Source organism: Mustela putorius, unplaced genomic scaffold (genome assembly GCF_011764305.1).
Source record: "Mustela putorius furo isolate JIRA1106 unplaced genomic scaffold, ASM1176430v1.1 tig00000589_pilon_pilon_pilon, whole genome shotgun sequence".
Taxonomy (NCBI): domain Eukaryota; kingdom Metazoa; phylum Chordata; class Mammalia; order Carnivora; family Mustelidae; genus Mustela; species Mustela putorius.
In genome coordinates, this window is record NW_025421425.1 from 7,744,160 (window position 1) to 7,756,851 (window position 12,692).

Sequence of the window (12,692 nt, forward strand, 5' to 3'; positions counted from 1 at the left end):
GGATGGGGTTTCTGACCACCTGATAGCATTTCTACCTAAGTAAGAATAAAACCATAGGAGAACTGCAAACAGAAAACGATCGCTGGAAGTAGAAAGTGGAACGCTATTTTGACCGGAGAACTCTTCTATTCTCACCCAAAAAGAGTTTTCTCATTTGCAGCCTCATTAGAATCAGACGACAAAGGAAAACAGATCAACCCCAGAAAAGTCAAGCTGAACAAAAGTCATGATAGAACTAGAAACACAATACAGGCTTGAGCAAAATGACCACAAATAGTCACATATCCATGTGTCCGTCTGTCCATCCATCCATCCATCCAATCCAACATTGATCAACCAACCATAAAACGTAGGAGGTGCCAAATGTGAGATGCTAGGGACAACCCCCTCCTGCAAGGGCTAATAAGACATACAGATACGCTCCTACTAAGTATGGCACAGGTCAAGTACTTGGTGTCTATGATGGGATACTTAAGCCAAAAATGTATACCTATATAGAAGCCCAAGTCATGTATCTATAGCAAAGGATCTAAGGATCTAAGGAATATCTTTTCAGATATTCCTAAAATCTGTCTCCAGTGTTTCCTAAAGGAGAAAAATGTGACCAAGAGCTTGAAAACACACAGTGTGTACAGAGTCCCAGGGAAACAGGGGAAACATCTCAATATAAATTTGCTTCATCAATTCTGATTGACTCAAAGTCAAGACTTAAGTCACTGCTTTATGAAGCTCAAAAATGTTTCCCGAATCCAACATTGAAAAACACATATTCAAGACGTAGGCCACATGGGATCACACACACCCACACACACACACACAAATAAAATTTGCTGGGCTTTCATCCTATTCAGGTGACACCCTTAAATTGACAGATTTCTCCTCCTGAGTCAGATTTAACTCGATCTGAAAAGGAATTTTTAAAGACATGTTTTACTGGCCAAGGGAAGAAGTTCTCCGTTAAACTACTACAAATGTTGGGGTCCCTGGATGGCTCAGTCGGTTAAGCATCCAATACTTGATATCAGCTCAGGTCTTAATCTCAGGGTCCAAACCCCGTACTGGCCTAGCGTGAAGCCTACTTGGAGGAAAAAAAAAAAAAAAAAGTCTTCAATGTTAAATTTAGCAAGTTCATTATGGCCTAAAACAGAGAGGATGGCTCTGGAACGCTGGGCCTGTAATTCAGCTGGAAAGCCGTGGGCATTCCACAGACCACAAACACCCACGGGCGGTCTCTAGGAGTCCCAGATGGAATGAAGGGGCTGTAATTCCAGGTTTGCTTGTTTTTCCAGTCTGCGTCATAATTTATGGATCCAAGCATGGTTTTAGTTTGTTCCCATGGGAAGAATTATTTTCTTTGCCCTTAAAGCTGCTCCCATGGTGCTCTATGGACTGAGACATCCAAAGGGCAAAGGGGTCGCTGTGAAAGGCACTGAGAATTCATTACAAGATCTGAATGATTTCAGAGGTCAAAAATAAAGGATCTAGGCCAAAGATGCTCTCCGGCCTTGCTCAGAGGAGAGGACAGATACCTCCAACACAGTCCTGTGGCTCCTAAAGCAGCAGGAGAAAACAGATTCTTTGCTCTGTCTCATCCAGTGTGTGGCCGTGTGATCCATCACACCGGGGGCCAGACAGCAGCTCTCCTGTTTGTCCACATCTCCCACAAGGATGGGACCCCGCCTGGAGTCTAGAAACGTGAGACCATTCGATCCAGCCAATGGACACTGACCCCACTGTCCTTTGAGCTCAGTCAAAAAATAAAGCTCTTTAAGAAATGTAAGAATCGTAATGCTTCCGTTCAGTGAAACTGAGCTTTTGTGACTTTACCAATGATACTCCCCTTTGTCACATCTGAGTCTCCTATTCTGTAAAATGCGGGTCACAGTAATAATGGTAACAACGCTATTAACCTTGTAGGGCAGCCATGAGAATTAAATGGGCTACTCTATGGGAAGCAAACACAAGCTATGCTCAGAAGCTTCCAGAGGGTGGGCTTTCGGCTCTGTGCTATTGCATGATTTACATACACTGCTGGGGACAACAAAAGCCTAAGCCAAGATAACAAGGAGTCTGTCTAGTGGCATTCAAAGCTGGAAATCCTGGCCCTTGTTTCTTGGACACCTGAGCCCAGTGACAGGTTCCCCGGGGGACAAGTACGTCCATCTCATGACTCGGTTCTTCACCCGTCCTAACAGAAAAGCCCAACTAGACAGTCAGGTGCAGTCTCTTCAGAGCCGGTCGGGCAGCAGGCAGGCCTCAGCGGGAGCGAGGATGTCGTGTGCGGGCAGCCAACGGCCGTGCCTCACCTGGCATCTTCTGGGGACTCGGCGATCAGGTGGAAGGTCCTGTCGGCCATGATGATGTCGATCCCGTTCTCTTTGCTGGTGTTATCGATGATCTCTCTGCAAAGTAGCAACAGCAGCGAATACAGATCAGGACCACAGAATCCTTACGAGTAAGCAGGAAAAGCCACTTCACCCAACTGACGACAGGGTCGGAAACTGTAACCAAATGATCAAACACCAACTTTGGCCTTGCTTTTTTTTTTTTTAATGATAAAGATCCCTGTGGCCTCAAGCTGGGGGTCGGCGGCGGAGGGAGGCGGCTGGGCTCCTCTCTGCTTTCAGACAGAGGAAGGCTCAGGCCGGGGTAGGTGTTTCCAGACTACTACTACTCGAGGGAGAAGTCTCTCTCCGCGCTCCGCCCACCCGATGCCCGCCGGCGCTGGGGCCCTAGAAGGCTTGGGGCAGCCGCCTCCCACCCGGCCCCCACCCTCAGCTCCTCGGTGCGTTACAATGGCAGAACCCCTACAAGATGAGGAGCGTGGCTTGAGCTCTTCCCGGTTCCTCATGGCTTCTCACTACAGCTTAAGGCCTCGGCTGACACCTGTGACACTCTCTACCTCGTACGGACACATGATTCCCACTGGGGTGAAGGCAGGGTTTGGGTGTTTCTGGATCTCAACACCATTTTGCTCTCATCTCAACATACCCTAAACAACACTAGACGTGTAAAATCGGAGGCCCAGATTAATAAGATGAGGGTAAAACACAAGTAGATGTTGGCATGGAACCAGAGAGGGGTCAAATGGTTGATGAAGAAGGGTCTTGGGGAAAAGCCAGCTTGCTTTTTGCCAACTAAAGTACTGTAACTCTTCACACTTCAATATGCCTTTTATATCTACACAACTAAACAGTCTAACTAGTTAGAAAAATAAGTATCTTAGAGCTAGAATCACTAAGATGAGATAAAATATTTTTAAAACTCAAGATGGTGAGAATTCCTAGAGTAGTCCAGGACACCCTTTCTGAGCAGGAAGCAAGAGGTGACAGATGGGCAGGAATCAGCCAAGCTTCGGGTCATGGTGTTCCCTGAGCAGGACTCCAGGGAAACCGTTTGGACCATGTTACCCTGGACCGGCCACTCTGCCACTCTGGAACTCGGCGACCTTGTGTGTAAAATGAGAGGTGAGACGGTGATCTAGATGGACGCGGGGTGGGGGCTGGAGGCTGCTTCCTCCGGGGTGGGGGCCAGGGACTTGCACTTGTAAAAGGCTTCCCTGGAGAGGCAGTAATGGTATTGTCAGGATCACGATGCACAGAATCTGGAAACTCTGTAGGATAAATGCGGCGGCATCTTCAATGACAGCAAGTGTGTGAAGAAAATGATGGGGTTGTGTATTGTATAAATTACGAGAGATTCGGGAGATCTGTTGCTGGATGAGAAATTATAAGCCTTAACAAGAGCACCATCACAAGACAACTGGGGAAATTTGAGCAATGACTGGAGTTTGGATGATTGAGAAGTTCATGTTACTTCTGTAAATGCTGTCACCATAATGTGATTATATATTAAGAGTCTTAAGCGCTAAGTGTATACTAAAATATTTAGAGACAAAATTGTCAGGACCTTGCTTTACAAAATACGGCCTGTAGGGGGAGCATGTGGGTGGGATTAGAGTTGAAACACCCGCTATGGGGGGGGGGGGGGGGGGGGTAAATTGAAAGCGGCAGAATGAGTACATGGATTTCATTGTATTCTTCTGCCTACTTCTGCATAGGACTGAAATTTTCTGTAACAAAACATTTCAAAATAGAGTGGATGCTTTTAATTAATGTCAGTAAGAAATCTTAATGTGGTGAAACCCTTACAACTCCTGGCCCTCCCTCTGCAGAACAAGACAGAAATGGCCAAGTCAGAGCTAAGGTCTCCTTAAAACTGTAATTTTCACAAAGCACCTGGAGAATAGGGCTTTATATTAAGCAGCACAGAGCAAGGTGCACGAGGATTATATACTAATTTCCACCAGTGAAATTCCGTCTCTGCCCTCCTCCTACGAGCTTCCTGGCAGTTGTAGGGGAGCCTTCTACGGAGCAAGAGGCTGAAGCTGTGTCAAGCTGTGCAGATTTCTTGTAGGATTTAATCTCACGGCCCCCCCCCTCACACCCGTGCAGGATGGAGCATGGGCTCCTGAGAAACCCAAGCGGCAGCCCGGAGGAGCCCGATACTCTGCTGTCTGCATCTCATTATTTGCCCTTAAAAATTAAATGCCTAGAACACCTTCTTTATTTAACCTCCCACACTTTCTAATAAATCATGTTCTACAGTTGCCGACGCTGATTAGAAACAACACTCCATTTTCAGGTCTCATGACTTCAGGAGTTCTTCTGTTTCAAAGCTTATTTTACCCATTTTCTAAATATGGTGATTGCTTGATTTTGAGTGGAGTCATGGCCACAGGTTATCCCCAAACTTTTAATGCGTAGTATCAAGTTACCCTGCTGCCGCTAAGTCCAACAATTTCCTGCAAACCTTAAATGTTTAACTCAAATAAAGGTCCTAAGTAGTCCAGTGCTTTGATTATATAAAAGGGGGTCAGAAAAAAGGGGTGTGTTGAATTCAAAGCCCGGTTCTGTTCCTCTCACTGCTGGGAACAACAATGGCTCGAATATCCCATGTGGGTAAAAAATAAAGGATTCCTTTCAAAAACCATCTCTAAGGTGTAGGGTACTCCAAAAGTTAAAAAACAAAATGAAGGTGGTCTAAAGTTACAACCTTCCAGTTACAAAATAAGTCCTGGAGCCACCATGTACTGCATGAGAGAATCAGTTAAGAATATACTGTGCTTTGGTGAGTGCTGTGAAGTGTGTAAACCTGGTGATTCACAGACCTGTACCCCTGGGGATAAAAATATATGTTTATAAAAAATAAAAAATTATAAAAAAAATATATAGAATCACCGATTTGGAAGGTGCTGAGAGTAGATCTTTATCATCACCAGAAAACACATGTGTTAACGTCTGTGGGGCCAGATGTTAACTAGACTCCCCGTGGTGATCATTCTGCGACGCACCCAAAGGCAGAGTCACTCCTCCGTCCATCTGAAACTCACGTGCTGTATGTCAGTAACACCTCAAAAGCTAAAGCGAAAAACCCAACACCTCCAGATGGGCAGTCTGGTTCCACCTTAGCCATCTGCTGTGGTGTGCTGACCAATAAGAGGAGAAATAGATTCTTAACCCACTGTTGAAGATTCGCACGGTCCCTGCACACAACCAATTGCACCCCCACCAGGACCAGCGGGCACCTTACTGAGAGCCAAGGGTCTGAATGCGACCTCGAGAAGCAAATGGTTCAAAGACCCTTCCCAGGTCCCGTAACAATTCGATTGTTCGAGTGAATGATTGGGATGCACTCAACACCTACTACAAGCCACTGCTTTGAAGACCGCAGGCCAGGTGGCTTTGGAGGCGTCGAGATGAACGACCGAGCAGCCCCAGAGCGCCACCCAATGGGCCACCTCCAGGGTCTGTCAACATACTTGGCCGTCCGGATTTCCAAGGTGCCTTTGAGCTTGTCCTCGCTGTCGTTTTCAAAATACATGAGCCTGGACTGGCGGAGGACGAACCAGCGCTTCTTCCAGTTCCTCCGGGACAGCGTGGAGGAGCCGCCGCCTTTTTTGTGCAGCCAGCCTTGCTTGAGTGCCTCCTGCTTGGAGCGGAACCACAGGAAGGTCTCATCCTTGAGGACGCACCAGCGGCGCTTCCAGGAGTTCATTAAGCCACCTGTGCCCCGAGATCGGGGAGGGACGGGTTTGAGAAGTCAGTCACGCTGCGGGACCCCATCACTCGAGGGTCTTAAGGTTCAGCCTGTCGTCTTTACTTTGTCCCACCCCAGCCCCAGCCCCAGATACCCCTCGACAAAGCATGGCGCCTGCTGGCTTGTGTTCAGGGGGGTGGCGGGGAGATGCCACCCAGGCTTGGTTTGATTACACAGCAATGCTGTCCCTTCCTGATCTCCAAAGCAGCTCCTACTCAGCTGAGAAATCCTGGGGAAGCCCTGACAGAAACACAAATCCCGAGCCAACACTATAGACCTGGGATGATTGGAGAGCCACAGGGTGTGACCATTTCAGTGGGAATGGATCCTGCTTATCTCCAAATGCCCCAGAGAGGAGACATTAGTTGACAACGGTGTCAAAGTTTATACACATTCCTTCTTCCTTATTTGGTTAATGGGTGGCGTGGGGGTGGGGGAGGTTACAAGACCTAAAACTTCCATAAGAAGATAAAATAGAGCTTTTGGGGGGTAAATACATTCCCCCCCCCCCAAAAAAAAAGTATCATCTGAAAATTGTTTATGTCAAAAGTGTAATATTTAGAACATGAAACAACGAAATTGTGACTGGGCCTTAAAAATGAGAATTAACTGTAATTTATTTAGTAGAAAACTTTTTTAGAAAGAGAGGGAAAGCAAGGATATACATATATCTTTTATAAGATAAAAAATATTTCTAAGGGGGCACCTGGCTGGCTCAGTTAGTACAGCATGTGACTCCTGATCTCGGGGTTGGGTGTAGAGGTCCCATGTTGGGTGTACAGATTACTTCAAAACAAAATCTTTAAAAATTCTTCTAACATTTTTCTGGCAGATAACTTTATCTTAGGATTCTAGATTTCCCAAGGTCGGTCAAAGAGGTCATTATAACCACCATCAATCAAAAAATCTCTTAACGAATCCACTAAAGCACAAGGAATCTACTTCAGTAACTTATTATAAAGAGATGAGTTACTTTTTTTGATCAGCCAGTCCTAAAAATAAGGCACAGGTGAACATGGATCCCGAAAGAATAAAGAAAACGCTCTCTTTCCCAGACTAGAGATAACTTGAAGACAGACCTTCTCGGATTAATTTCTTCAATGACTGCTTCAGTGACTAGAGAGCTAAACCTCACACTGAAACACATGAGGCAATGACAACACTATTTGGGGTCTGGCGTGCAAAGGCACTTGCTTTCATTGGACACACCGATGCCCTTTCTTTCTCTGGGAGGGAGAGAGAGTGCAGGGGGAGAGGGCGAGGGAGAAAACAGATTCCCCACTGAGCAGGGAGCCGGATGGGGGGGCTTGAGCCTAGGACCTGGGATCATGAAGGCAGACATCTAACTGACTGAGCCATCCAGATGCTGTCCCCCCCCCCCCCTACCTTGCCCCTTCTTAAACCTAAATAAAGTACTGTTTGCTCTCTTGGCTGAGAAGTCCGGGACCACGCAACACTCCAGGGAGGTTTCCTAACAAACTACAAACTTGCCAACGGCTACCCTTATTAATCTGGGTTTCTCAAAAACAAGCCCAGAGGAAACTGCAGTACAAAGTCATTTATGATCTTACTGTCTCAGGTAATAAAGGTTAATGCCATTGTATGAGGCTTCTGGTGGTGGGCACCGAGTGCCGTGCGCAAGTACTAATTCATGATGTCGTATACTTGAAACTAAGATAACACTGCATGTTAGTTCTGTGTTGATTAAAAACATGGTTTTAAATGATCAAGGCTATTCACGGTTGTTTTGAAGATACAGATTATACCCGTCATCGCCATAGTCATCACCTGGAGATTTTTCACTGTTGCTCTTAAGTTAAGAATAAGACTCACCCCGCTATCCATCTCCAGTTCTCGGTGCTCCCTTCATACATCATCATTTATAGAATTTGATCAAAGCTATTAATTTCCTAACTGCAAACCCTTTAAGGAAACTATTAAGCTGCTGAAAATGCATTTATGCTCATAGAATATAATCTGGTGGTTATATTTTATCATTGGTTTCTCTGGCATGTTTGGTCACAACTTTATAAATACTTTATTAAAGAGTAAATGATGATGTGTCAAAGATTTGAAGGTGATACATGCATACAGCCACTTGTTTCATTCAGAGGAGTTTGCCCAAAACTCACCTGTTTACCTCCTTGGGCTCCGCATGCTTCAGTCTTAAGATTTTAATGCTTTGAATATATATTTTTTTCTAATCTTACTTGTTTTAATCAGACAATTATGTAATAAATCAATGCCATTATCGGAGTGACTTATAGGGACTTCTAAAGCTAACTGAGGGAACTAGAATTAAGTTTGGGGTGGGGGAAATACTACTAATACAAAGCTTAGGGGTGCCTTGGTGGCTCAGTGGGTTAAAGCCTCTGCCTTCGGCTCAGGTTATGATCTCAGGGTCCTGGGATCGAGCCCCACATTGGGCTCTCTGCTCCGCAGGGAGCCTGCTTCCTCCTCTCTCTCTCTATGCCTGCCTCTCTGCCTACCTGTGATCTCTGTCAAATAAATAAATAAAATCTCAAAAAAAAAATCTTATATATTTATTCTGAGACATGCATGACAAAAATTTTAAAATGCTTTGATTGGATGGTTCTTAGGTCAAGTTACGATTTGTGACTAAATTTTTGCTTTTATTGAGTAGTCTAGTGGACCCTTGATTACTCAGTTCGAATTTTTCAGTCTTTTTCATTCTAGCATTCCTATAAGAATTTCCACCAACCAATGACTTCAGGTAATAGGAAGATCTTCCCTGAAACCTGGCAGGGTTTCCCTGAGCACCTTGGGGATCTGGAATTGAGAACAGCAGACCTTTGACAAACCAGTGACCGGCTACTTGTAGCTAGCCTGATGTTGAATATAGGGGGTAGGCGCTGGGGCAGCAGCCAAAAAAGAAAAAAGAAAGAAAGAAAGAAAAAAAATCAAATAAAAATGAAAAGAAAAATGTAAGCAAAGAAGAACAGGAAGACAATTAGGGAGGACAAGTGCTGTGAGAAAAGATCAATATGCCAGGAGGAGAGAAGCAAGGGCAAAGAACAGAAGACACAGGGGAAGGGAACACAGAATGAAAATGTTTTCATGGAGGGAAACAGAAGAGAAGGCAAAGCCAATGAGGAGAGATGGCGGCGGAAAAGACAGTGAGGAAGAGTCAGGAAGACAAAGCAGCCGGCAGAGCCATGGGAAGGGCTAGGAAAGCGGGAGCGGCAGAGTGGAGGGCCTCATCGGCAGGATGACGGTTCTGGCGATCCCTCCCCGTCCCGCAGACCTGGACCCTCTCCCTCGGGTGGCCTGGAGCCGTGCGAGAAACGAGGCAGACCTTTCTTTCAGAGATCCATGGGAAACTCCTACCAAAACCTGGTGACGACAGTGGCTTTCCATGGTCCTTGTTACCGATTTAGAAGTCAGAGTTGAGGGGCGCCTGGGAGGCTGAGTCAGTTAAAGTGTCCAACTCTTGATTTGGGCTCAGGTTATGATCTCGGGGTCGTGAGACGGAGCCCCGCATGGGGCTCTGTGCTGAGCGCGGAGCCTGCTTAAGAACCTTTCGCTCTGCTCCTCCCACCCCCACCCAGCCCAATAAAAAACCTTAAAAAATAAAATAGAAGTCAGAATTGAGGACACAAATGAGGCAGGACCAAAAGGTCTTAATTAAGTTCCTTTCTAAAAGGAGCATGCTTTGAAGCCCTTAAATATTAAGAGCCAATAAAAGACAAAGGTTCACAGCTGTCGAAATATACAACCAAAATCCTCGTCAGGAAGTGCAGGGTAGACAGCAGGTGTCAGAAGCAGCCAAGGCAAGGTGCATCCCTGTCTCCGATCTTTACTTTTCTCCCGTGTAGAGGAAACCTTCTAGGTTCTCTAACGCTCCTGTGGGAGGGAATGGTGCAGCTGACCATCATTACAGGCTACAGCGACTGTAGCAGAAGCATGTGTGTGAGAGAGAGAAAGGAAAGGAAAAGTGTGCTTGGCGGAGGGGAGGAGAAGGTGTAGGAAGAAGGAAAAGAGCACAGAAATGAGACGGGGTGGCCAGAGAAGCAACAGGGCCTGAAGATGTTGACAGGGGCTACATCCTCTGCCCTAATGCTGAGAGTCTGAGCAGCGTTCTGCCTGGTATGATCTTCTCAGCCATGGCGTCCCTCATTCACCGCAGAGGAACTAACACCAGGTGAGCCATGGGGAGGGTCCTTCCTGGTCCACCTCAGTCAGCTTCAGTGAACACCAAACCTCAGCGGTCCATTACTCTACCTCCCCCCGCCAGGGGCCCTGGGGGCACGGGTCCTACCTTTCATGTAGAGAAAGCTGTGGAAGTAAGGCAGGGTGACACAGCTGTACACGGAGTCCCGCCGGTAAGAAAGTTCATCGTCTGTATCAAACCTAGAATCAAAGTCCTCTTCGCTGTCTTCAAACTGGACAAGAAGGAGAGAGCCAACCGTGAGCCAAACAGAAAAAGCAAAAACAATGCCCAGCATCTGTCAACATTGAAAAAAATAAATCTGACAGAAGCAACACGAGAATTCACACCATTCACAACACAGGGTGGTCAAGAATTACAAAATACTGACCCGTAAGGTCAAATGACCCATTGAATGGATACCCCGTGAGACACACTTATTTATCCAAAGGCTGTGCTAAAAACATGACTGTTCAAGGGTAGAATTTTTATCAAACCATACAAGAGTTAATTCCCTTTAAGTCACTATGATAAAAAATACCTTCAGAAAATCAAGGGGATATTTAATGCACAGCCAATGGGAAAAATCAAAGTGAACTATAAATAAGCCCATGGACCGGAGAGCGTGTCTGGTAAGGCATCAGGGAGAGCAGACGCAGGTAGAAGAGGCTGGGAGCAGACCGTGAGGCCTCTGGAACGCTGGTTCTCCTTCTCCGGTGTGCCCTTGGCCCTTCCAGTTCTAATTTAGGGCGGGCCTTAATTCCCCACCTGCTGGGAAGCTATGACAGACAGGGCTTGAGTTTCCATTTATAGTGCCTGTTTTCTTGGGCGATTCTGGGCTCTGTGTGCATATCAAGGCTCCATTTACTAACGCGATTGCTTTTGGCCAGAAAATGGGTGTCGGATCCTCTTCAAGACCGAACTCTGAAATCTCAGCGGCCCCGGGGCACAGATCACAGACAAGGTCCGTCCCCCCTGCCCCCCCACCCTCTGCTCCCCCCCCCCCCGCCCCACACGGGGCGCACTCACCGAGGACTGCGCCCCTTCCGAGCTGAAGCGGTACGCTCCGGAGCTGTTGTAGGTCCCCACGGAGCAGCGGTAGTCCGGGGACCACTGGCTGCCGTACGAGTTGGAGAAGGTCACGCTGCTGCCCGAGGTGATGGCGCCGTCCTCGTAGTCGTCCTGGTCGTAGTCGTAGTCGCCGTCCGGGGAGGGGAGGCCGCCGGCGCCGCCGCCGCCCTGGGGCATGCAGTAGGTGGGCTCCCCGGGGGACGAGCCGTGCTCCGACGGGGCCAGCAGCACCGTGCTGTCCGCGCTGGGGCTCGTGGGCACCACCGTGTCGTTCATGTAGGGGTCCTCCTCCGACGACTCGTCGCTCGTGCGGATGCCGCTCGTTCGCTGGTCCGAGTGGCCGTGCTCGCTGGGGTTGGGCGAATCCTTGAAGGCGTCGTCGTCGGCCTCGAAGCCCTCGTCGACCTCCTCCTCCGGGTAGGGCTGGCTGAAGTTGAAGCTGGGCTTCTCGGCGCCCGCGCCCTCCGCCGGCTCCTCGAGCTCGGCCGACACCCCGCTGCCCACCGACAGCGCGCGCTCCCCGCTGCCCACCGACAGCGCGCGCTCGATGTTGCGGACGCACTCGTCGATCTCGTCGAAGTTGAGCGACTCCAGGAACTCCTGCGCCGCCCGGCACGCCTCGTCCTCCAGCCTCCTGAGCTCCTCGTCCCGCAGCCGCTGCAGCTTCTGCAGCGACGCCTCGGTCAGGGACAGCTCCTGCCGCTCCTTCATGCGCTGCAGGTCCTCGATCTCCTTCTCCAGGCGGAGGATCTCCTCCACCTGCTTGTTTTCCTTCTGCTTCTCCAGGTCCCGGCGCAGTTCCGCTTCCCGCTGACTCTTCTGCAAGGCTTCCAGCTCTTGCTGCTTCCTGGCGGCTTCCTCCTGGGCAGGAGAGGAAGGAAGGGGTCAGCAAGGGTCGCCAGCACCAGGACGAGCATCGCTGCTTCTTCGCAATGAAGAATTGCGCGGAGATGGGCTCTCTATGGGCTGAACGGTGTGCCCCGTCCTCCGAACCGATACTGAAGCCCCGGTGTCCCAGAACACTGAATGTGTTATTTGGAGACAGGGCTCTTAAAGAAGGGATTATGTTAGAGTAAGACCACGAGGTGGGCTGGAACCCCATCTGCCCGGAGTCCTGGCAGATGGAGGAGATCCGGACACACACAGACACACCAGGGAGGCACGCACACAAAGGCAAGACCACAGGAGTACACAGTGAGAAGGCGGCCACGTCCAAGCTAAGGAGAGAGGCCTGGAGAGAAAGTGAATCAGCTGACACCTTCACCCTGGAGCAGGGCGGCGGCGGGGGGGGGTGGGGGGGGTGGGGGGGTGGGGTGTCTCTAGCCTCCAGAATCGTGAAACAACACTTTTTTGT

At 48.5% G+C, this 12,692-nt stretch overlaps 1 protein-coding gene across 2 annotated transcripts in view; it reads right to left on the reverse strand.

Moving 5' to 3' along the window:
* The window catches only part of MYO10 (myosin X), a 211,424-nt gene that overhangs the window by 18,221 nt on the left and 180,511 nt on the right, over positions 1-12,692 (reverse strand). For both annotated transcript variants that reach the window (XM_004761205.3, XM_004761204.3), the window contains exons 25-28: positions 11,297-12,199; positions 10,379-10,502; positions 5,822-6,065; positions 2,307-2,402 (exon numbers count right to left, since the gene is read on the reverse strand). In XM_004761205.3, the coding sequence (XP_004761262.1) occupies positions 2,307-2,402; positions 5,822-6,065; positions 10,379-10,502; positions 11,297-12,199 (1,367 nt within the window). The remainder of the gene's footprint in view (positions 1-2,306; positions 2,403-5,821; positions 6,066-10,378; positions 10,503-11,296; positions 12,200-12,692) is intronic.